Genomic DNA, 24,279 nt, shown 5'->3' with positions numbered 1-24,279 from the left:
TTATTTTAAAAAATTTTTTAAAAATTATTATTCATAAATCTATGCTTATTTTGATATTATAGATGCAAATGGGTTTTGGCGGTAAAAAGTAATACATTAATTGGTTAGTTATAATTTGGCGCGAAACAGACGGAGATGGTATCAATGAGGAATATTTCTGTCTGGTATTACATTTTAGCATTTGAGTCTCTGCTTTTTAGACTACAGTAAAGTTTAGATATACCTTATTGTAATTCTACTTTATTTTAATTTTATTTTATTTTATGTACTTTTTCTATCATAATTATTGAATATTATAATGCCACTTCAAATTTCCACTAAAGAAAATATTCGTAAACATTTGGAGAACGTTTCTTTAAAAGATAAGGTAAATTCATTAATATTTTTATTTAATCATTATATTAATTTATTTACAAAATTTTCTGATTTTGTGATGATTTCTTAATATTCTTTATATTTTTTATTAAAAATTATAAAAAAATATATATCCAAAATATATAATGTGCTATATATATATATATATATATATATATATATATACTATTATAGTTTTAAATAAATTATTTGCTTTTAGTAAATATTTTTTATATTTTTAATATTTCTTAATATATTATTATTATTTTTATTCTTTTAAATAATTGTTAACATCAATAAGAATTTTTGTAATTGAGTATTTTTTCTTTTATTTCGTTCTTATTATAAATAAATTTTAAAATTATAATATTTATTTAAATTATATTTTTAAATTTTCAAATATTTATTGAAAAAAAATTCAATGTAAATAATTTTTTTTGTAATATGATAAAGAATCTGGATCATGATTTATATAAGTTAAAAATATAAATTAAAAATTTACTTATTGCACATAAAATAAAAGATTTAAGAATTCATCATATAATATAACATTAATTAAATAATATAACAAATTGTTTTTATTAATTTTATATGTTCTTTGTGTTAACAAAGATAAGTTGTAATTCTTTATTAATTTTTTATATATAAATAATAATAATAATATAATTTTTTTGTAATATTAATGCAAAAAAAATTTGTTAAATATTGTTAATAATTAAATATTAATTTTATGGTATATAAGAAATTAAAATTTTTTGATAAATAATTTTAACATATAAATATGAATATATATATATATATATACATATACATATATTGCATAAGTAAAATCTATTTTAGAAAATGTATTATTTTATAATAATTATTTATAGCAATTTATCATAATTGTTATACTTTTGGATAAAAAATATTTATATGTTTTAAGGTTATCATAGTTATTCCTTCATAATTTAACTGTGCAAATATTATTACATGCAATTATGCAATATAATGAAATTTGTAATTTTATGATTTTTTATATATCTCTATTATTTGAAATATTATTGTAAACATTTTTTATACCTTTTGTGAGTGAAAAATTAAACTGATATAATTTTCAATTCTTATTTGTAAAAATTTTTTTTAATTATATTTAATTATTTATTTACTGAAATAATTTTTTATATTTATATTAATTTCTTTATTTTCAGACTTCTCCAAAGAAATTATGTACTTTACCAATTATTTCTCAAGGCAATAGTAGTAAAAATGTGGTAAATGATTGATTTGTTTTTATATGATAATATTAATTTATTATAATATTTTAATAATATATATAATAATTATATATTTCAGATAAATACAAAAGCTATACAAAACATGTATTTGAAAGAAAATAAATTTAATCCAGAATTAGAGCCTTTATTGAAAGAAAATCCACGTAGATTTGTTGTTTTTCCTATTCAGTGGCCTGATATTTGGCAAATGTATAAAAAAGCTGAAGCATCTTTTTGGACAGTAGAAGAAGTGGATCTTTCTAAAGTATAATTTTTTTTAACTAGTTATATATAAAAAAAAAATATATAAGTTAATAATTATATAATTTTAATTTTATAGGATGTATTTGATTGGAATAATTTAACTGCCAGTGAAAAACATTTTATATCTCATGTCTTAGCATTTTTTGCAGCTTCTGATGGAATTGTTAATGAGAATCTTGTTGAACGATTTAGTCAAGAAGTACAAATAACAGAGGCACGTTGTTTCTATGGTTTTCAAGTTGCCATGGAAAATGTTCATTCAGAAATGTATTCTTTGTTAATTGATACATACATTGCAGATGCAAAAGAAAGGTAAATAAATAAAATATTTTTTAAATAAATTATTAAGTTTTTGTTTATTATATTTGATATTTTATTTTTACCTATAGAGACTTCTTATTTAATGCTATTGAAAATTTGCCATGTGTTGCAAAAAAAGCTCATTGGGCGTTAAATTGGATAAATCATGAAAGTGCTACTTTTCCTGAACGTGTAGTTGCTTTTGCTGCAGTAGAAGGTATTTTCTTTAGTGGTAGTTTTGCCGCTATTTTCTGGTTAAAAAAGAGAGGTCTTATGCCAGGACTTACATTTAGCAATGAGCTTATTTCTAGAGATGAGGTCAGTGCATATAGTAAAAATATTTAATAAAGAAACTAATTTATATATTTATAAAATGAGAAATAGAAAATATATTAAATATTTCAATTAAAATTATTTCTTTTTAGGGATTACATTGTGATTTTGCATGTTTAATGTTCAAACACATTGTACAAAAACCATCTTGTGAACGAGTCACATCAATTATTAAAGATGCTGTCAAAATTGAACAAGAATTTTTGACAGATGCATTACCTGTTGAAATGATAGGCATGAATTGTAAACTTATGTGTCAATATATCGAATTTGTTGCAGATAGATTGCTTGTAGAATTAGGTTGTAAAAAGGTTTGTAAAAATATTATAATTTTAATAATAATATATTTATGATTATTAATTCAAAATATTTTCAATTTCAGATATATATGTCTGAAAATCCGTTTGATTTCATGGAACATATTTCTTTAGAAGGTAAGACAAACTTCTTTGAAAAAAAAGTGGGAGAATATCAAAAATGGGGAGTAATGCAAGATAGAATTGAAAGCAATTTTACTGTTAATGCTGAATTTTAATTTATAAGACAAAAATAATAGTAAACTATTTTTTTCTTGAAATGAAGAATTACATAATTTTAAATCTTTTGTTATTTATATACAAAATAAGATCATTTTATTTATATTTTTTTCGAGACAATATTTTTTATTATTGTTTTGTTTCTTTTTTCATTTATTGAATTGAATTGAAGTGTACATTATAAAGACGAAGATTGATAATTGTAAAATTTATTTTTCTCAAATTTTTATATTTTGACAATAATATGTATGTAGAGATAAATAATTGGACTTATTTGTTTATTATATTTATTAAGTTATAAAACTGTACATTTATTATGACATTATTTTGCGTGTTAATATTTGTTAGATAAGAATATTAGGAATATTATTAAATTGCGATTTTATTTTAAAATGTATTAATAAGAAATTAGTTAGTTAGAAATTAACGAATGAATGAAATTTGTTTAAAAATGTGAAAATCGAAGTGATAAATATTTAATAATTAAAATAAATCAGTATTTATATAAAACTTTTTTATGTATATATTATATATATAATTTAATAAAGAAAAATTAATAGAAATATACAAATATGAAATCTTAACTCTTAATATAATTTTTATATTTTATATATATTAAAAGTTACAAAATTTATATTTAACAATTATTATGTTACAAAATTTGTACATACATGTTATATAAATTGAAAATTTCAGTTATATCTGAATAAAAAGAATTTTTAATACATTGGAATGTTATAACATATTAATATATATTTTAATATATATTAAATATATTATATTATATTATTATATAATAATTATATAATATATTAATTGTGTGAAATTTACTGTTAGAATTTCAATTTGAATATAACTTGATATTCTATATTATTTTTCAAAAAAATATTAATTATTTGTATAAATTTTATAATAAGGATTAAAAAATTTCCACTTCAAAACCATGGTTCAAACGATTTAAGTAATTTTTACGACATTCCATATCATCAGCTGGTCTGTTGTAAGGCAACCAAACAGGCTCTCCGACAAAATAACGTTTTGCTTTTATATAATTCTATATAATGAAAAGAAAATAGATAGAATTTTAAAATAAATTTTTTCAAATATTTAAGAAACAATTATTAATATTTATTAATATTAATATTAAGAGTTCTTACGTTAATATCCAAAGTAAATCTGTGATATATTCCACTAGGAATAATTATTAAATCTCCAGCTTGAACTTCAATACGTATCCATTGATCATGTTTATCTCGAACATCAAAATATCCTGATCCATCTAAGATTAACCTTATTTCTTCATCAGTATGAAGATGCTCAGTAAAAAAATTTTTTAACTAAAAATTTAAAATAGCGTTCACTGTTATTTTATTTTTTATAAATTATAATTTAAATGTATTGACAAATATTAAAAATTTGAATTTAACTTACTTTCTCTTCATAATTTGGAAGGCATTTTTTGGAACATTCTATTTCATCTTCGTATGTATAACCACGTTTTTTCTTTAATTCTGTCAATATGTTATCATTTTTATAATTTTTATAATTAATCTATAATAATATTATTAGATTAAATAAGAAATAAAATAATAATATAAAATAGTTTATTTAACTAGTTTAATCAATAACATATGAAGGTTAAATTTTAAAATAATTTTTCTTTTATATAATTTTTATAAAAGCATTAAAATATTATTTAATAAAAGCATTTATTTAATATAAAATGAAAGATTAAAACCAAAATTAAAGATATTAATAAAATTTTAATTGTAATAAAGAAATCTTAATGAAATAAATAAATTTGATTTAACCTGAAAATATTCAACACCTGTTATCTTGAATAAATTCTCAATAGAAATATATTCAGGTGGTTGTTTATGATGTTCTAATCGTTGATCAATATTACTATTATCCATGTACCACGCACGAACCATTTTTATTTTATGAACAAATTCGTATAGATTGATTGTAGTTTTTATATCTGTTAGTGACGTAACCTTAATATGTATAACTATCTACTTTACTATATATATAAAGCCGGTACGTTGTTCTTTTACTAGATTACATACAAAGTTATTTGTTTAATTAATATTAAAATATTATTTTTAATTAAAAATTTTACATCTTGATTTTATTTATTTTTTTAAATATGTAAAGGATAAATATTATCAATATAAAAATTTAATGTTGATATTTAATGTCTTACGTATTTTATTTTTGTATTATTTAAATTATTTATGTATTTTAATTTTAATATTCTCAATTCAATTATTTTATATTATAAATATCTATATTTATTAATTTTATGAATTTATATTTATTAATAACTTTAATAATTAATATATCTAATTATCATTATATTATTTTCAGAGATCTTTATAAAAAGATCTATACATAAATTTCTATCTATAAAAAAAAGAATTTAAATCTAATTTTATTCAAAAAAATGGATAAATTGAATGAATTTTATAAAAAAATTCAAATGTATCTTATGAAAAAAAATCAAGAATGTGGAGAATTGAAATTACTTATTTCATGTATAACAAATGAAAATAATAGTCACATTGATGACATATGTAAATCAATAACAAATATATTCAAAACCTATGATATACCTATAGGAGAAAAAACTACAATAAATAATGAAAAATGTGTACAGTCATATAAATATTTATTATTGAATACTAATTTTGAAAACCAAGAACGATTGGGAGAAGATATTGTTAGTGGACATTTAGTTGATATGTGTCCACCTTTGTCTCCATATTTATTTATACAAATATTATGGAGTTTTGAATATGAGAATATTTTAATTGAATCTCTTTTATATATGCCATTTGATCTTTGTACAGAAATAGTGAAAGTAGTTACAAAGCATATAGATAAATTACCTTTTCAAAGATCAATTAAAAGTATATATAAATTGATATTTATTATATATACTAAGTTCTTTCAGTTAAAGGAACTTAGTGTACAGTCTAAGAATATTGAAGAAAGTATACAAAATTTATTATTAAGTTTTGAAGAATTTTTATTATTATTAACAAATTCAAAATTACCTTATTTGATAGAAGTATCAGATTTAAAAAAATATGAACGACATGGTATTATGTTAAAAAAATTAATTTGTACAATAAAGAGATGTTTGGAATGCAAAACTAAAGGACTACCTACTTTTAATGATCTTGAAAAATTATATAACATTACATTTGGAAGAGAATCATACATACATTATGAAAATACATTGATAGAAAATATTATATCAACATTAAATCAACAATTGATGAATTTATTGTTAAATAAAATCAAAGAAATTGATTGTAATATTTATTTAAGCTGGGCAGAGTTGGATGATGAAGAAAACAAAATGATTTCTTTACAACGTTCTATTGGTATTGAATGTTATTATTTCATAGAATTTATAACAAATGATGAAGAATTATCAAAAAACATCCATTTAATAGAATGTTTACAACAATTATCATCTAAATCAGATCCTAAACAATCAACTTTTGTTTTAAGTTTATCAGAACTCTGTTGTGCTATATCCAATGGCAAAAAGGAACTTATGAAAGAATTATTATGTAGATATAAAGAATGGGATTCTACAATACTTGATTTTGTTTATAATAATAGATCTTCATTAGAAAAGAAAGACTGTTTAATATTGTTAGAATATCTTACTTTTATTCTTACACAATCGACTGCAGAAGATTTAAAAGAATCAAGTTATATTTTAATTATGAAAATATTATCATGTCAAAATATACCAGATATTTACGAAATTGTAATGATGTATTTAACGAAATATGATGGCAAAAATTATTTAGAATCTCCACATTTGGAAGAAGCATTTCATGAATTCATTATGGGAAATGCAAATTTACAAACTTCTACAAATTTAAAAACCGTTTTATTGTTTCTTTTAAAAAATCCTAAAATGATATTAACAATACTTTTGAAAATTACTATTGGCTATTCTCATTATACAAATATTATGATTTCTCCTAATGATTTACTTTTATTATCACCATTTATGCAAATAAGAGAAGGTAATAATCAAATATTAATAACAAGTGTCTTAAAAATCATTTGTATAGAAAATACAGAATGGAACACTAAAAAGTTCGTGGACTTTGTGAATGTTATATTAGATAATTCTATAATTAAAGTATACGAATTAATAAATAATGTTTATATACCATATTTAAAGGAAGATACTTTTAATGTATCTAATATAAATTCTATTCTTAATAATATTCGTAAACTACAAATTAAATGTACCAAAGAAACGAATATTAAAGATTTAATAATAGCTCTTGCAAAAAAAATGTCATTCCTCAGAAAAAATACAAATATATCAAAATACATAAGTAGTGAAATATTTGTCCAAATAACAAGAATATTGCCATATTTTTTAGAAAATAAAATCTGTTCTGTTTCAATAAAAAAAGAAATTTTTAATGGAATTGAATCTATAATTGAACCAATCGACACATTACATTTTGCTCCTCTTTGGTATTTAATGCATAAAGGCGTAATCGATATAATAGAAGATTATGAAAGACGTTGTTTTATTGTTTTAAATAGATTAAAAGAAGATCCAAAAACTTCGGAAAGTTTGCGACATTATTTGTCCGATTTGAGTTTATTAAGAGAAGACTTTTTGCGTCATTTGATTATTCGTTCAACCGAAGAAGAATATCAAAGATTAGGTTCAGAGCTTACTATTATATATTGGTTCGCTTTCGGATGGAATGATGAGATTGATGCATACAATCATTTTCTTCGTTTAACGATGGAAGCATGTTGCTTATCTTTGGAATATCCATCGATCGGTGGAAACGATTTATTTGCATTTTTACTTAAATCTTTTATACGTTTTTGTAGAACATTTGTATTGGTTGAAGGAATGGAAAATCAAGAGAAAGTATATCAATCATTAATTAAAAATATTAATCAACTTGATGGAAGTATAAAACATAGTCCTTATGCGGATTTATTCACTAATTGCCTTACCCATTTAAATAATTATACAGAAAATGATCCTGTACATTTTTTGCAAGATGTTTTAAATACTTTTCATCATTTTAGCGATCAGTGTCTTGAATACAATAATGAATATAATGAAGTAACATGTAAAATACCTCATTCACTAAAAGTTTCGAATTTTTATATAACACACGAAGTTATTTCTGCTTGTATGAGAGTGCCTGCAACAGAAGCTTACGAATGCATAAAAAAAATGAATGAACTATTTGTTTTGAATTAAATTATCTTTAATTACGAAAATCATTTAAAATATTGTAAATGAGAAATAAAGCAAATGTTGTAAATGAAAAAGTAGATCAAAAGATTAATTTTTTGTTAAATTTTATTCACTAATATCTTAAGTTTATATATTTTTTTTAAAATGTATTTTATTTTAAAGAATTATTTAAAGAATTTATTTAATCATTGTAAAGATAAAAAATAATTTTAAAAAGTTTCTTTTATTATCATTTTAAAATTTAAAGTAAAAATTCTGTCTATTCTCTTTCTTATTAATTAATCTTTTATTTTTAATTTTATTAATTTTATTTTTAAAAATATTTATATTGAAAAAGAAATTATATTAATTATAAAATTAATTAAAATATATTTATAAATTATTTTTACTTATTATTTATTTGCTATATAAATTGTTATTATAAAATTTATAATAAATCATAAAATATTTAGAAAATATTTTTATGATTAATAATGAAAAAAAATTTAGATAAATATTAAAATCTTCTCATTTTAGGCAAACAAATTACTAGAGATATTAACAAATATTAAATATTATTATATATATTAATAAATTAACTTTTAGTAATATATTCTAATCATTCTATTTGATATTACTTTATGTGAAACAATTTTTTAAAAAATTAAAAAAGTAATAAAAATTTTTTATATATATTATCGATAAAAAATTATATATTACTTTAATTTTATATTTAAAATTATATTTAAAATTTATATTTAAAATTTTTTTAATTTTTACATTGTATAGGAATGTCTAAAAATCAATACAAATTATTATTTATTTTTATTCTATATTATATTTGTGCGATATTTCCAAAATGCCAGTACAATGGTTAGTAATAAAAAAATGTGAAAAAATTGCATACAAAGAAAAAATGTGCACCAGTATTGAGACAGGCAAAAATCAAGTGGGTAGTTTCCTCTGGATAGTCTCAATGCTTTCATGGAAAAAATTGGTCTGCAATATTAGATAAAATTACTGTATCAGCCTATTGTCTTTAAAATTAATTTTTTTTAATCAACAATTATAAAATATTTTTTTAATTCATGCTAAATTAATTAAGTCATATTAGAAAATTAATATTTGAAATAATTTCATTTAAAAATTGATTGAAGTAGACAATAGGATATTACAGATCTTTATATATCTCTCATAGTAAAATTGTTACTTTTTTTTCAATATTAATCATACATCTTTTTCCATGTCATTGAGTTACAAGATTTCTATAGTGACTAGATTCTTATGCTGGTAATATAAAAACGGAATACATGAAACGTTCAACGGAATACATGAAACATCAAACTAAAAAAATATTTAACAATAATCAAGAATGAGAATATTTGTTTTTAACTTGTGTAAAAAATAGAGAAATACATGAAGATCTCACATATTTTTATGTTTTACTTTTTCTTTTTTTCTACTGGTAAAAAATAACGCATGCTATATATTTCGTTTATTTCTCTTTTCACAATATGGACAAACGAAAAGAAAAAAAAATCGAAATACCAGCAAACAATTTTTGCAGATGGTGTTCGTTTACGAGTGTCTCGAGTATCCGTTTCTCGTCTACCCAAGTGATATTATTGCTTAATCTGATCAAAGAACAACGAACCAAAGGAAAACCGCTAAAACAACAAAGAAACAATTATATTTCACAAATGTCGTTTGTCAATGAAATGCACATTTTTTACTGTAAGCCATTCTCATTGTTGTCTTTTCGAATGTCAGATCAGTATTCCTTCATCTCTTTTTTCTTTCATTAATATTAATATTAATATTAATATTATTATTATTATTATTATTATTATAATTATTATTATTATTATTATATAATTCGACGCTATAATATTTACAGATTCTTCACATTGTAAAAAATATAACGTATTTCGTACTCAATATTATACGCAGGTAGTACTGAAAGGCCGATATATATCTAAATCGTGGTGTTTTTCGAATTAATGTGATCCAGTTGCGTAACAAATCTGCATGTATACATATATATTGTATGTATATATATATATATATATATATTTATATATTTATATATTTATATCATTTATTTATTTATTCATTTATTTATATCTAATTATAAAATCGTATGCGAATCGTTTGTAGATGGTGAATTTTTGTGCTTTCTTTGCTTAATTTTTTTTTCTTTTTCTTTTATACAAAAGAAAGTTCAAAACGACTAAAAAATTTGCTGGCCAAAAAACAAGGAAGGAAACGTACCTGGTCCTTGACAGTTATGATATGCTCATTCAGACGAAGCTCGATTTTTTTTTTCTTAATGTGCGATAGCTTTCCAAGTAGAGAACAGTTTTTTTTTTTTTTATCATTATTATTACTTTCTTTTTTTTTTTTTGGGTTTCTTTTCTTCTTTTAAATGTACAAAAATTTTCAGCGCATTCTTTAGAAAAATATTGTTAAAACGCGATCCCGCACTAGAGAAACGTGTGCGTTACATTTAGAAGCGATACAAATATAGAAACTTCTTTTTTTCTTTATTCCGTTTTCGTGCATTAATGTGTATGTATAATACTTAGAAAGCTATCCTGCGGGCAGTCAATGAGCGTTCTTATTTTTCTTTCTTTTATTTCCTCATATTATACTTTCTTTCCTTTGTTTTCTTTTTTTCTTTTTCTTTTTTTTTTCTTTTTTTTTTCTTTTTGCCTTTTTGTCAATCTATGGTTTTCGCAAAGCACAAAAAACTCAGGAGGGCGAAAAAAAACGTAACGATAATAAAGGAGCGAGAGCGATTACACATTTCACAAAGAGGCCCTTTGATTCGCCGTTGAAAGGCTTCTATACGCGGTCATTATCATCATCTTTTAATAGAAAAACTGCGGTTATAATCTACGGGATCACAGCGAGACTATGAATTTTCCAAGTGATAAAATACAGGATACGAGTAATTATATCTGTTGCCCTCCATGCTTTTTCCTTTTCTTTTTGTTCTTTGCCTGTTTATACACTCGAGTACAGTAACGAAATATGGATGACCGATTCGCTACGTCGGTAATATACGCTTCATCAATCTTAAACTGACGAAACGTATTAGCACCCTTTATTAGACGAATATGCGAGATTATTTCGAATTCTCTCTCTCTCTCTTTTTTTTTTTTTTTTTACATTCAAGTCTTATTCTAACATATCATGTATATATCGTGTATATAATTTTGTTTGTAAAAATAAGATTACAAATAATGATATTTTGGAATGAGACTAAAAAATAAAAATAGAAATAAATTATCTAATTAATATAATTAAATTTAATCTAAGACTTGAAAATTAAAAACAAATTTTTAAAGAAATCATATATACAAAGCTAAATGCTTTGTGACGTCATAAAGAAAAACATTCAACCTCGCACATTCGCTGCGAAATGACATTTCTAAAAGTGCACCGACAATTGGAAAGAACGAATTAAGTGTACGATCGATAACTCTTCCCAAAAATTCTATCGTTAGACTCTTTTTTTTTTTTTCACTTAACTACCAATGATAGAAATACTGTACATCAGTTCATTTGAAATTTTTCAGTTCGACGTTATAGTCCTTTGATAGTTCAAACTAGGAAGTGTTATCGGTCGTGTACAATTTAACATTCGTAATCGATCCGAAAGACGGATAATTGAGACGCGAATAAGTAGATATTATACAAACTATAAATACACGTTTTGTTCTTTTTTTATGAAATTGGGATTGAAATCCTTCGATAAAATTTATAATAATAAAAATAAAAAAAAAAAGAAAAGATAATTGATCGAGCAACCCTCATTTTTGTTAAGGTACGTTGTGCGGCGATTACACAAAAATTAATGACTTCGATGGTGGCGTTAAATAATAATATATCGAGTTAATATAATGACTGTTATGGTATAAAAGCGATATTTAACATCGGATAATATGATTTTTGATCACACGAGAAAAGTTACACACGACCTACTACTACTTATAAGGGAGTCCATTGCTTCTTTTTTTTTTCTTTTTTTTTTATTATATCTATTCATTTACATTCATAAACTCAATGATAATGAATTTCGAAAGGAGATTTTTTTGTTTATATAAAGCAATGGATATATTGTAGATTATTATGAATACCACATATGTATTTTGCAGTTGAAGGGATCAATGTACCAGCAAGCCTTTGCAAAACAAAAATATATATTTCAAAGTTTCACCTTCTCTTGCTGGTTTTGTTTAAAATTGGTTATAAAACTTTTTATACAAAGATCTTGTATTTTTGTTTTTATATTTTACCATATAAATTCTATAATTATGTTTATGATTGACGTTATGCATTAACATTCTTTTATAAATATTATTACAATCTCCTTTCTTCTTTATTTCTTATGTTTTTTATCATTATGCCGTGATTGATTAAAATATTAAATATTACACGTTGAATTCTCAAGATAATTCTTATTGAAATAAAAATACATACAAATAATATGTAGTATGCAATGGAATCATATTATTAAATTCATGAAAAAAACAACTATTTAAATATTCTAGTCTCAAATATAAAATTCTACCAATTAAAGTGACTATTTTTAGTTATTCATCTTAATAAAATGTATTTATATTATTAAAACTGTACAATCAATACCAATACCATTAACGACACACCATTCGAGTCCTTTATAAAATGTATTCTTTACTGCAGCCTCTGACAATTGAGCATAGATAATATATCATTAATAGAAATCATTGCACAATGTATCTAAGACAATCTATCTTCTTCCCAATTCTGTACATGGTAAACAGTATATATACTTAGATGTTTTAAATTTAAATTCTTTTCACTATTTGAAAATGGCTGACCACCACAGTGATTCCTTCAATATCTGCAAATAATTTGTTTTGATGTTTTGTTAATCATCATCTAACCTGTGAGTAATAGAGGTTCATGGACTGGAACAAATATGCAACGGGTGCTTTTTTCAGATTGAGCAGAAAGCTAGACATATTGAGTTTGATATCGCTGTTAACAAATAACAACTACCACAGGGCAGTTCTGTTATCACCCTTGACAATATCTGTATCCTTTCCTATTCCATTTTGCTATTCTTTTTTTTTCATTCTTTGTCTCGCGAGTATTGGTCCTTTGCTGACGGAGTTACCTCTTTCATTGCTCACTTATAACTACTATTATATATTACAATAATATTACACATAATACTATCCATGTATATTAAAATATTTAACAGCTAGCCAAACAGCAGGCTGTGATTTTCCAATAGAAAAAGAACCAAGAGACGGCATGAGTCTTTGACATATTTGAATTCACAAAAATCCTGGGTATGATCATAATATTAGTCTTACAGATTGGCGAATTCACAGCACAAGCCCAATATTGAGCCTAAGAAAGAGAGCGTAGCCACCAGATGAATATTAAATTTCATCTAGTGTACTGCGATCAGCCACTATATGCATTTCTTTTACCTAACATGGCTTGATTAGCCTGGTTCAAGATTTTGATTAATTATTAGAGGATGCTGCAACAACAGTAGCTTTTTTTCTCTTTCTCCGGGCTGACGTTCATCTCACGTACAATTTCCGCAAATACATCGTTGACGTTTGTGCGATGTTTTGCAGATGCTTCAACAAATGGACAGCCCCAAAGTTGTGCTAAAGCGTTACCTTCAGCAGTATCCACTTCACGTTGATGTTCGAGGTCTAGCTTGTTTGCGACAAGTAATACCGGTACTCTTTCAGTACCTTTGACGCGTGTTATCAATTCCTTCATTGCTTTGATATCTTGGAAAGTCTGATGATTTGTCAGACTATAAACTACGACGAAGCCTTGGCCGTTCTTTATATAAAGATCGCGCATACTCGCGAATTGTTCAGTACCGGCAGTATCAAGAATTTCGAGTACACACGGTGAATTGTCCACTTCGATTTCTTTTCGATAAAAGTCTTCGATCGTTGGATCGTATTTCTCCATAAAACATCCCGAAACAAATTGCACGGTAAGTGCACTCTTGCCTACCCCGCCCGAACCGAGGACGACTACCTTGAACTCGCGCATCTCTTTGGCAGTTCGCCTCCGTCTCCTCTTCCTCCTCGACGTGTCCAGGACCGAGAGGAAGGTTCTCTCTCCCGAGTACCTAACTGATTATCGTTGCACGTTTGTTCTTTCTCGAACACAAGAGGATTGATTGCCGCTATTAACTCCGTTTTCGTATTATTGAAACGAATACGATAAAACGAGAACAGTTCTTATTGTCGAACAAAGACATTGAAAATATTACTAAACAATGGATAGTGCACAAGATTTCACCGTGATCGAAATATAGCCGTTATTAAAGCTCAAAGAAGACATGACAGCACCGTATTCACACTCTCTGTCACACCGCAGTCCCCTGGCGACGTTCGCCTGGCCTGCCTCCTTCCTGTCTTTCCTCTACCCCTCACTTCTTCCCTAGGTCTGACGTGCGTGACGCCATCTTATCACACTTGGATTTTCTTCGAAGCTCCTGCGCGAACATTGAGTATTGCTTCTATCCTTTTAATCTATTATTAGTTTACATATATTCAATCTATATCTTTCCAGCATTTATTTTATAAGATCTAAAATCAAGTTTTAAGACGTGTTTTCAAATTTTCTAGTATTTCTCTTTTTTCCTCTGTTGAACTGTTCTATGATTGGTGAATTCCGATTGGATTGGAAAAGTTGGACGAATCACAGCGCTGGATGAGAAGACTGACGATCGCTCTTTCTTTGTGTATAATTGAACCCAAGGAAAATAGTAAGAGAAGAATCACGGAAACTCCCTTTACCGGATGCAAATGTCATTCCCTTATCTTCCAGACAACACTATCCACGATCTCACGCTTCCAAGCGTTCAGTAAGTTTTATTAATATTCATTCAATATTCAAATATTTTTCTATTCAATAATCATGATTTATCTATTTTTTTTATTTATTATTTATATTTATTTTTATTAATAGATCATTGATAATTATTTCTCAAATATTTATAAATTATTATTATTACTTTTTATTAATAAAAATCATCTGAATTATATTTCATTATATATATTATGATTGAATAAAAATATAATATTATATTGATTCATTAAATGATTTATTAGGCATAAATTATTATTGATAATAATATTAATTTTAATTATATAAATAATTTTTATAAATAGACAATTATATAATTTTAAATTACGAAATTAAATTAAAAACTACTATTTGTTGGTTGGTAGTTTAACTATACAAAATTTTTTATAATTTTTCCAAGATTATATAAATATACATATTTAATATAATTATATACAAATTCTTAAAATAGATCAATATAAAATAATTTAGAAAGAAACTTGTGTAATATAAAATCTATTTTTTATTAAACTTAGTTTTTTATATATTTTTAGTATTAAATTTTTCTGTTTTTTTGGATTATATTGAGAAAAAATGAAATAGTAAAAAATAGAAGAGAAAAAAAAGGAAGGAAATGAAGAAATATAATATATAAATTTCATGTTTCGTTTTCCACCGTCAAAGGGCGTAACCATGCATTAGTGTGCCATGTAAATACGTCATTCCAGCAGTCATGGCGCTGACGACCTTGTGGTATGCGAACGTAGATACATGTGAGACACAATGACATCATCCGATGAAAGTGTACATAACTGAATAATGCATCATTTTAGGTATACGTATTTAGTGATGATAATTAGTTACTCATAATTAAAAACTAATTTTTATTATTTTTTAAATATTACATTTGATTTTAGTCTAATCTTTTATACAAAAAAGAAAACAAAAAATTATTTAATAATAATATCGATTTAAGATTATTAGAATAATAAGTAACAATAAATAATAATTAGTAACATATGCTAAAATGTTTTATTTACAAAACAATATATTGTACTTTATTAAAAGTTTATATTATAAGTTTATATTATAAATTTACAATATATATTACGTTTATATACTATTTACATATAAATATTATAACTATTAATGCTAATAAATAAAAAGATTATAAACTAGAATAATGATTTTAATTACACGCAAATGATAATGAATAAGTAAATGAGATGATTTATTTAAAACATCAATTTTGAACACAAAATAATGTTATAATCTTGAAATGCACATACACTTATTGGCATGCTTATCAATGATTTTCAATCAATGATTGTCATTAATTGGAGCAGCATTGAAATTTAGTTAGCGCTTCGATTATATAGCGTTAATTTGATTAATTTGTCGTTCGTTCACCGTGAAAAGCGTAATCAGTGCATGTTATGAATGCATGCATTAAAAAAAAAAATTATACGAGCGAAAAGTCATCGAGGTTGTTCGAAGTTGTTCGTAACAAACGAGGAAACTGTCAATTAAGTCTCATGAAATCTAATTCAACACTATTAAAAAATAGTGCAATGAAATGAAAATAGTTTAAGGTAAGTTTAAGGTAAGTTAAGTTAAATTTAAGATTTGAGATCTTTTTTAATTGATAGTAAATTTTTTTACATGTTTTCTGTATATTTGTTTTTTCGCTTGATTTTTTATCTTATAATAATATCTCTTTCTCTTTTTTGTTTTTTTCATTATATGATATATGATATGATTATATAATATAAATTAAAAAATCTATAAAAAATTTTATTTATCTTATACATATAATTTTTTTATGTTTATATATGTATATACACAATAAAATATATAAAATATATATAATTAATATATTTTATATATATGTTATATATTATATATATGTATGTCATGTAATATAATTTATATATATATAAATATATATTTTTTGTATACATAATTTAATATATATATTAATTTATTATAATTTAATAATTTATTAATAATTTATATTATATAAAAAAGCAATGAAAATTTGATGTATCATAATGATCAAATTTATAACCTAAATAGACTGACAATGAATAAAGTGGAAATAGAAAGAACTGCAACAACGTAGAAATATATAGCATGTTTCATATATACAAAGTATTATAAAAAATGTTTTCTTGAAAAATATTGAAGACTGCAAAATAATCTTTTGAAATTTAATGATACTATCAAAAAAATTATTAATAATGTTTTATTTTGTTGACAAAAAAAAATATAACATTTAAAGAAATTTTTCTGTTATCCTTAATGGTTCTTGAGATAATAGCTTATAATATTTAAAATGAATCATCCAATATGTAAAATAATATATGAATAATTGTAAACAATTCCTGAATAATTCTAATATGAAAAACATTTTTAATTGCGTGAACAATGATAGTAAAAATATGGAAATAGTCTATAATAATCTATAATATTATATATTTTATTTTTAAATTTATAACAATATAAGTATATATAGTAAATATAACAATATAGTTGCAATATAATAATACATTTAATTAGTATTTAACCATTAATATTCATATAATTTATCGATCATAGACATATCGAAAGACAAAGGATTGTTATCAATTAAAAAAGAAGTTATCAACTATAGTTTATATAGTTTATGTCCTCAGTTACAACGACCCTTATGAGCGGACAATGACCTGACAATTTCAATAACATAAACAGTGTAATGATTGGAGTTCGTCACCATACGATCTTGTTCGTAACTAAATTTCAGTATATCTGCTTTGTTGATAAAGGAGGTATTTATAAAAAGTATTACCGATTGAGGAATTTATATATAAAACATAAACATAACCTAAATATCAAAACAAATCAAAGAGAAATTTGTTTAATTATTGATTTTTTATGTGAAATTATATCATTAGTTTTTATATATTAAGTAAATTATAATTAATATAAGTAAGTAAGTAATCTATAATTCTTTTAATAATTTATAATAATTTATAATAATAAATTTTTTATAAGATGCATTAATTTATTTGCATTTTTTTATATGTTAATAAAAATGTTCTAAAAATATTATAATTAATACATTATTAAACTTTTAAAAAATAAATAAAATTAAATATTATCATCAATTTAATATTATCAAGTAATCGTATTATTTTTTTATAACTTTTAGATAGAATTTAAAAAATATTTATAAATACATCAATAAAAATATTAGATATTCTTATTATATATAATAATATAATTTTGATATGTATGTAGGTAAATAAACATGACTTCTCTTCATCTTTCACCAACTGCACCAATACAAGATGAATCTTTGCAATCCGAAGTGCCAATCATACGAGAAGGTAAAATTTATTTGCATTTTTAATATTTTTCTATATATATATATATTTCTATTATATACTGATGATTATTGTTATTTATTTATAAACATTTAAATTCAATATATCTTAATATTTAAATATATCTTATATATTTTTGTTATTGATAAAAATTTCCTCATTGATAAAGATTTTAAGTATAATATATATATGTAAATTTTGTCTATGAAATTCGTAAGATATGTATATGTGTATTCCTCATCAGATTTTGTTAAAATTATTTTTAACAAAATATGATATCTCACTGTAAATCGAATATTGAAATATATGTTAATTTTTTAAATTTGTAAATCATTAAAAAAAATAAAGAAAAATACAATTATAATTTTAAATTACATAAAAACTATTCAAACATATGCAAATGTACATGAAAAAAAAAATTTTTAATTTTTAATTACATATTTATACATATATAATAAATTATAATAAATTATAATCAATAGATCAACTTATAAAAATAAATTTAATTATTTACATAAGCATCAATTTAGTTTATATTGTTGAAATTTTTCTTTTTTATATGTATATTTATATTATATTATTTACAATTATAATTATATTATTTATATTTATATTTATGTATACATATTTATAATATGTATATTTATATTATATGTATTGTCAATAAATATATAAACATTTTAACATAAAAAATAAAAAATATAATTATTTTAATTTTATCTTATTTTTATCTTATTTTTAAAAATATTCTTATCGTATACAATGAATCAGAGAGACAAAAGAAAAAGATTATTATAAAATAAAAATATCTTCACTAACTAAATAAGTAATTACGTACCTTGTGTTAGATAATGTTAGATAATGTTATAATAAGTTATAAATTCAAAGTACATGGTACGTGAAAAGAAGTTTGTATCGTGAATTTCGAGGTACGATAGCACGATAGACAGAGTCGCTGTTTGCCAAGTGATGATCAGTAAGTAGATAATAGTCGTCTTCGTTGATGGAAGCGTCACGTAAGCGGGATAAGTGACATCCAGTTTCGTGTGCCTGTCGCTTGTTTCATTCTTTTATCGGCAATAAATGTTAATCCCTACGCGCAATTCAACTGGATCTCGATCGATGTTTAAATTGTTTGAAAAAAACGAATTAACTAACTCATTTACAGATTATGAGTGTGGTTGTATTAAATTATTTAATATTGTTTGTGAAAATGCATTGTGCAAATATCGGTATACTATCTTATGTTAATTATATTGCCATTTTTTTTTTATACGAATAACAGAATAGCTATAATTATAATCGCAAGTGTTGAATGAAAATTTCGGATAATTGAAATTTTTATATTTGATATTATAATGATGTTAATGTTTAATTATGAATGAATCTAAGAATTCATAAATGTTAAATGATTGCTGGATTTACATATATTTATCTAAAAGCGAAATTTTTCCGATATGAAAATTCCATTAAAAAATATGTTATTTATTATTATTATATTATTGGTTTATTTTGTTGCTTCTTTTGGTTTCACTTTACGGATAGTAATTTAAGAATAAAGTTGTGGTGAATACAAATGAAATGAATACAATTGACGTTAGAAGAAACCTTGAATTTTGAACACATTTGTTTATTTCTATAAACTCTTATCGTCAGATAAGAAAAAAAAATAAAGAAAAAATTTTTTCCTTTGAGTGAAATTTTTAAAAATGTTTTTTTTTTTGCCGATAGAATAAAATGGAAATTCTGTGATATTATTGCATATTAACATGATTCATGATTAATTAATAATGTGTAAAGATTAAATAAGAGTAAATAATCTTCTTATTTAATTTATGAAATAATTCGTCTATTCATGCGTCGGTGGATTGACAATTTACTATCGATGAATAACATAATTATTCATAATTAGGTTTCATAAAATTCCACTTCACAATATGAAGATTTTCAATACATCTGTTTTTTTTTAGTAAGATGTTCAGAATACAATATTTTATCAATAAATATTGACATATATAACTATAAATTGATTAATTGATTGAATAATCATTTATTTTATAAAATAATTATATATAATTTGAATAAAGTTGAAATTATTATAATTCTCATTCGTAAATAATTTAATTAAATATTTTCACGCTTTTACTTGTTATATTATCCTTCTTTCTTTCATTTCTTAAAATAAATTATCAGAAATAATAATAAAAAGTGAACAAATATATTAGGATAAAAATATCTTAAATTATTTTAAGATATCATAATTGGAAAAGTTTTAACCTAGAGGAAAGCATTTATTTTATTTTATTTATCTACAAAGATAACGTGAAACACACAGTCGTTTGAAGAGGTAAATCTGTCCCAAGAAAAATACATACACAAGTTTATCATTTTGCTGAGAAGGAGAAACTTGAGAAAACAAACGATCGTTAGTGTATTTAGTGCTTCCAATAATTCAGTATACAATTTTATTCTTGTGCCTGCATTAAATGAACGAATGAAATATATTTTCATGTATTAAAAATTTACGAGAAAGAATTTATGAGAAAAAATGGTGGTTAAAAAATAATATAAATATTAATAATTCAATAAATATATTTAAAAATTTAAATTAAATAATTAAATAAGTTGTTTTGATATATTTATTTTATAATTGAGAAAAATTAAAAGTGAATGTTGGTTGTGAAAAAGTATATAAGTGATGGAGTCTGAATATTTGGAAATTTCTTGGAAAGCGAAAATACAACAAATACGAAAACGAATTCGCGTTTTATTTAGGGATACGTTAAAAAAATATAGATCAAAAAGAAAAGGTTATACCAGATTTCTCACGGATGAGGAAAAGAGGTAATTCTATTACATACTTGAATAATAATTAAATGGACTAAAAATAAATTTAAAAAGCTAATTGATCAGGTAAAAATAATATTAACGAAAATTTAATCGTTATGTGAAATTAATAATTCTGATTTGAAAATAAAAATTCAAATAAATTTGAATTTGAAACTAGATTAAAATTTAAATAAATATTCGAATTTATTTTGAAATTCAATCTGGTTTAAAAATATTTAAAAAACGGTCAACCGATTAATCTAATTAATCTAATTAAAAGAAGAAATATAATTTTCAATATGTTTTTTTATTTTATATTTTAAGGTGGCTTATCATTGCCGAATATGACTTGTCCAACCGGCTTGGAATACCTTATAGTCCTTGATTATTTAGGCATACGGAAAAATACAAGAGAAGGTTGGTTTTTAAAATAAATATATTATGTTTTTTATTATATTTATTTCACTGTTTAAACAATTATTGTAACGTGTATATAAATCAATGAAATAATTACAGTCGACCATTTTTGGGATGTTAAAAATGAATTCTTCGTGTTGAATATCAGAGGAGAGACAATATTTAATGTTACGGAACAATCAGATTGGTGGGGACGTTTATGTTTGGGTTCTTCTAGTACTTGCGAATTTCATGTGACTGATTCTTACGGAAGAAAACTTCTGCGTATGGTTCAACCTTTTACTTGTTCATTTCAGGTATTTTTGTTATTTTCATGTTATAAAAAAATATTTGAATTAACAATCAAATACGCGTGGTAACAATTCGAAAAAAAAAAAAAATGTCAATCACGACATGTCAATTAAAAAATTTTTGTATAATATCTTTATAGTATAATTTTGATAATGAAAAATTTTCCTTAATAATAATGTTAGATTTAAATGCTAATTATTTAAATTGCTTCTCTTTATGGTTAATATTAAATTGCATAACCTATGATTTTTATCATTTACATTTACTTAACCTATTGACAAATTCTTTTCTTTATTTTTCCTATATAACAATAGCATTTTATTTTACCTTCGCAGTTGCAATTGTATGACGATGAAAGCATATTTTATATATGAACGTAATAATCAATTCATGAAGGATACCAGTCCCCCAGCCACGCTACCACAATTTCTTTTTTATTTACGATGGGCTAATAGATAGAGCTCGCGAAACGTTCGCTTGAGTTTCTCGAACATGCGGTGCACACACAATGCGCTAACTTTCTTCACACGTGCGCACCATCTGTAGATTACCTTTGACGAAAAGTTATTCGGGCCATTAGAAAAGCCGGTCACGATCGATACTCTTTGACTAGCACCGCTCGTCAACATTTTTGGACGTGCTGTTTCAGTCTGCGGTGAAGAACCTCGTTCATTTGATCCCATATGAGAGCATTAGGAACAAAACCCTTTGACGAAACATCGGTTATAAATGTTTTTGGATACAAAACAAGTGAAAAAGTAAATCAAGTCAAAGTAATTTATCGTATATAAATATTTATATGCTATTAAAATCATTCATGGAATAATAAAATTTATTCTTTTAAAGATAGTCTAAAATTAACTTTATAAAATTTTTTTTTATACGTGCAAGTTGTAAAAGAAACAAATTAAATTTAATTACATCAAACTATAATTTGTATCTACTTGTACATTTCGCATAACGTGCAAAATAAAAAGACTGATAACCGAGCGTAATGCTGACTTATTCATTTTATGCAAATTTTTTGAAATAGATCTATATATAAAAATGACTTTTTTAGAGAAGATATTAAGCGTAAATGTTTCTTGTCGAAACTCAATTGAAATATTATTTAATTTTTTTTCTTCAATAAATGCCAAATGTTGTTTGAATATAATATATAATAATATATAATTTTGAAATTACCGCCATTCTTTATATATATTTTTTTTAATCGTATATATATATATAGCTTTAAGATTAATAATTTGAATTTTTTAATTTGTTTGCAGACGTTACAAGTGTATTCTGAAGATGTATTACTCGGTTCTATCTCACAAAATTGTTACTTTCTAAGACCAACATTTTCTATTAATGATTCGACTGGGAAAACTGTTTTAAGATTAAAAGGACCAAGGTTTCCAACTTGTAATAACATAGTGTACAAGGTAAAAATATTAATTTCAACATACAGTATATATGTAAGTGTTTAGTTAATACGTAATTTCTCTTTTTTTTTTCAGATAAAATCTACAGATTATAAATATAAAGTTGGAGAAATTAAAATAACATTTAAAATGTTAAATTATTTCATTCCTTTTGCCGACGTAACCACTGGTGATTTCAATATAAATTTTCCTTTAGATTTAGACGTTAAAATTAAAAGTGTTCTTCTTGGCGCTTGTTTTTTACTCGTAAGTTATGAAAATAAAAATTTCGATTGAATTATTAGCATTTATATAAATTTATCGACATTATAAATATTTACGTTATATATTTATTGTTGTAGGACTTGTTTTATAAACGAAGAAGACAAAGTGTTTTGCTATAAAATAAAATATTACAATGAAAGTAATATTTGTACCAAAACGTACAATATCGTTAACGATTTCGATTTATAAATATTATTGATTTGATATTTTTGTATTTTAGTAAATAATTTGAAGTACGAATATTATTCATTATTCATAAAGTGTATTTAATAATAGCGTGTGAGATTTTGCGAGTTGTATGAGATTTATCTTTTGAGATTTCTATTACAAGACTAAATAAATTGTTCAATTCCTAAATTTTTAATCAACTTTACAATTCTATATAATATTATGATATAAAAATCATTTATTATAAATGATATTATGTTTATGAAATAAAATTAATAATTCTTTTCAAAAATTTGCAGTTTCTGTTATATATATTTTTCAAAAGAGGTAAAGTTAAAGAAAAAAAATAGT

The 24,279-nt window shown here is 23.1% G+C and overlaps 5 protein-coding genes across 16 annotated transcripts; 3 read left to right on the top strand and 2 right to left on the bottom strand.

Moving 5' to 3' along the window:
- The first annotated feature begins 127 nt into the window (after window positions 1-127).
- LOC414008 (ribonucleoside-diphosphate reductase subunit M2) lies at window positions 128-3,417 on the top strand. 3 transcript variants are annotated; one of them, XM_006559200.2, is made up of 7 exons: window positions 128-367; window positions 1,545-1,607; window positions 1,690-1,875; window positions 1,951-2,186; window positions 2,264-2,492; window positions 2,600-2,818; window positions 2,890-3,417. In XM_006559200.2, exons 1-7 carry the CDS (start codon window positions 299-301, stop codon window positions 3,040-3,042), a joined length of 1,155 nt encoding a protein of 384 aa, XP_006559263.1. In that variant the 5' UTR covers window positions 128-298; the 3' UTR covers window positions 3,043-3,417. The 3 variants fall into 3 exon arrangements, with proteins under 3 accessions (XP_006559263.1, XP_026301205.1, XP_016772337.1); XM_026445420.1 differs by lacking the exon at window positions 128-367 and adding an exon at window positions 1,040-1,087; XM_016916848.2 differs by lacking the exon at window positions 128-367 and adding an exon at window positions 1,403-1,421.
- A 531-nt stretch (window positions 3,418-3,948) lies between these two features.
- Window positions 3,949-5,076, bottom strand: LOC551839 (1,2-dihydroxy-3-keto-5-methylthiopentene dioxygenase). Of its 2 annotated transcripts, none has more exons than XM_006559198.3 (4): window positions 4,872-5,076; window positions 4,475-4,554; window positions 4,201-4,380; window positions 3,949-4,097 (listed from the first exon to the last, which is right to left on the bottom strand). In XM_006559198.3, exons 1-4 carry the CDS (start codon window positions 4,975-4,977, stop codon window positions 3,963-3,965), a joined length of 501 nt encoding a protein of 166 aa, XP_006559261.1. In that variant the 5' UTR covers window positions 4,978-5,076; the 3' UTR covers window positions 3,949-3,962. The 2 variants fall into 2 exon arrangements, with proteins under 2 accessions (XP_006559261.1, XP_624227.2); XM_624224.6 differs by having other exon boundaries at window positions 4,475-4,594; window positions 4,855-5,074.
- Window positions 5,077-5,488: 412 nt separating this feature from the next.
- Window positions 5,489-8,389, top strand: LOC724249. Its single transcript, XM_026445419.1, has one exon. The coding sequence runs from the start codon at window positions 5,490-5,492 to the stop codon at window positions 8,313-8,315; it is 2,826 nt and encodes a 941-aa protein (XP_026301204.1). The 5' UTR covers window position 5,489; the 3' UTR covers window positions 8,316-8,389.
- A 2,552-nt stretch (window positions 8,390-10,941) lies between these two features.
- LOC724366 (ras-related protein Rap-2a) lies at window positions 10,942-14,594 on the bottom strand. Its single transcript, XM_003249411.3, has one exon. The coding sequence runs from the start codon at window positions 14,364-14,366 to the stop codon at window positions 13,821-13,823; it is 546 nt and encodes a 181-aa protein (XP_003249459.1). The 5' UTR covers window positions 14,367-14,594; the 3' UTR covers window positions 10,942-13,820.
- Window positions 14,595-15,077: 483 nt separating this feature from the next.
- Window positions 15,078-24,124, top strand: LOC724207 (phospholipid scramblase 2). 9 transcript variants are annotated; one of them, XM_026445568.1, is made up of 7 exons: window positions 15,078-15,186; window positions 18,447-18,535; window positions 21,686-21,778; window positions 21,878-22,074; window positions 23,341-23,496; window positions 23,572-23,742; window positions 23,838-24,124. In XM_026445568.1, the coding sequence occupies exons 2-7, from the start codon at window positions 18,457-18,459 to the stop codon at window positions 23,877-23,879; spliced, it is 738 nt and encodes a 245-aa protein (XP_026301353.1). In that variant the 5' UTR covers window positions 15,078-15,186; window positions 18,447-18,456; the 3' UTR covers window positions 23,880-24,124. The 9 variants fall into 9 exon arrangements, with proteins under 9 accessions (XP_026301353.1, XP_006559257.3, XP_006559256.3 ...); XM_006559194.3 differs by lacking the exon at window positions 15,078-15,186 and adding an exon at window positions 17,732-17,930; XM_006559193.3 differs by lacking the exon at window positions 15,078-15,186 and adding an exon at window positions 17,732-17,974.
- Window positions 24,125-24,279: the final 155 nt, after the last annotated feature.

The sequence above is a fragment of the Apis mellifera genome, linkage group LG15 (genome assembly GCF_003254395.2).
Source record: "Apis mellifera strain DH4 linkage group LG15, Amel_HAv3.1, whole genome shotgun sequence".
NCBI classification, from domain to species: domain Eukaryota; kingdom Metazoa; phylum Arthropoda; class Insecta; order Hymenoptera; family Apidae; genus Apis; species Apis mellifera.
The sequence above is the reverse complement of the archived record's forward strand: the minus strand, read 5'-3'. Positions and strand labels throughout refer to the sequence as shown.

Excerpts from the sequence above, each read along its gene's own strand:
- LOC414008 (XM_006559200.2), top strand. The coding sequence starts at position 299 with ATGCCACTTCAAATTTCCACTAAAGAAAATATTCGTAAACATTTGGAG. Across the intron at positions 1,876-1,950 it reads AAGAAGTGGATCTTTCTAAA|GATGTATTTGATTGGAATAA; the intron begins GTATAATTTTTT and ends TTAATTTTATAG. Across the intron at positions 2,819-2,889 it reads TAGAATTAGGTTGTAAAAAG|ATATATATGTCTGAAAATCC; the intron begins GTTTGTAAAAAT and ends TTTCAATTTCAG.
- LOC551839 (XM_624224.6), bottom strand. The coding sequence starts at position 4,977 with ATGGTTCGTGCGTGGTACATGGATAATAGTAATATTGATCAACGATTA. Across the intron at positions 4,595-4,854 it reads CAGGTGTTGAATATTTTCAG|ATTAATTATAAAAATTATAA; the intron begins GTTAAATCAAAT and ends ATATTATTATAG. Across the intron at positions 4,098-4,200 it reads GATTTACTTTGGATATTAAC|AATTATATAAAAGCAAAACG; the intron begins GTAAGAACTCTT and ends TTCATTATATAG.
- LOC724249 (XM_026445419.1), top strand. The coding sequence starts at position 5,490 with ATGGATAAATTGAATGAATTTTATAAAAAAATTCAAATGTATCTTATG.
- LOC724366 (XM_003249411.3), bottom strand. The coding sequence starts at position 14,366 with ATGCGCGAGTTCAAGGTAGTCGTCCTCGGTTCGGGCGGGGTAGGCAAG.
- LOC724207 (XM_026445568.1), top strand. The coding sequence starts at position 18,457 with ATGACTTCTCTTCATCTTTCACCAACTGCACCAATACAAGATGAATCT. Across the intron at positions 21,779-21,877 it reads ACGGAAAAATACAAGAGAAG|TCGACCATTTTTGGGATGTT; the intron begins GTTGGTTTTTAA and ends AAATAATTACAG. Across the intron at positions 22,075-23,340 it reads CTTTTACTTGTTCATTTCAG|ACGTTACAAGTGTATTCTGA; the intron begins GTATTTTTGTTA and ends ATTTGTTTGCAG.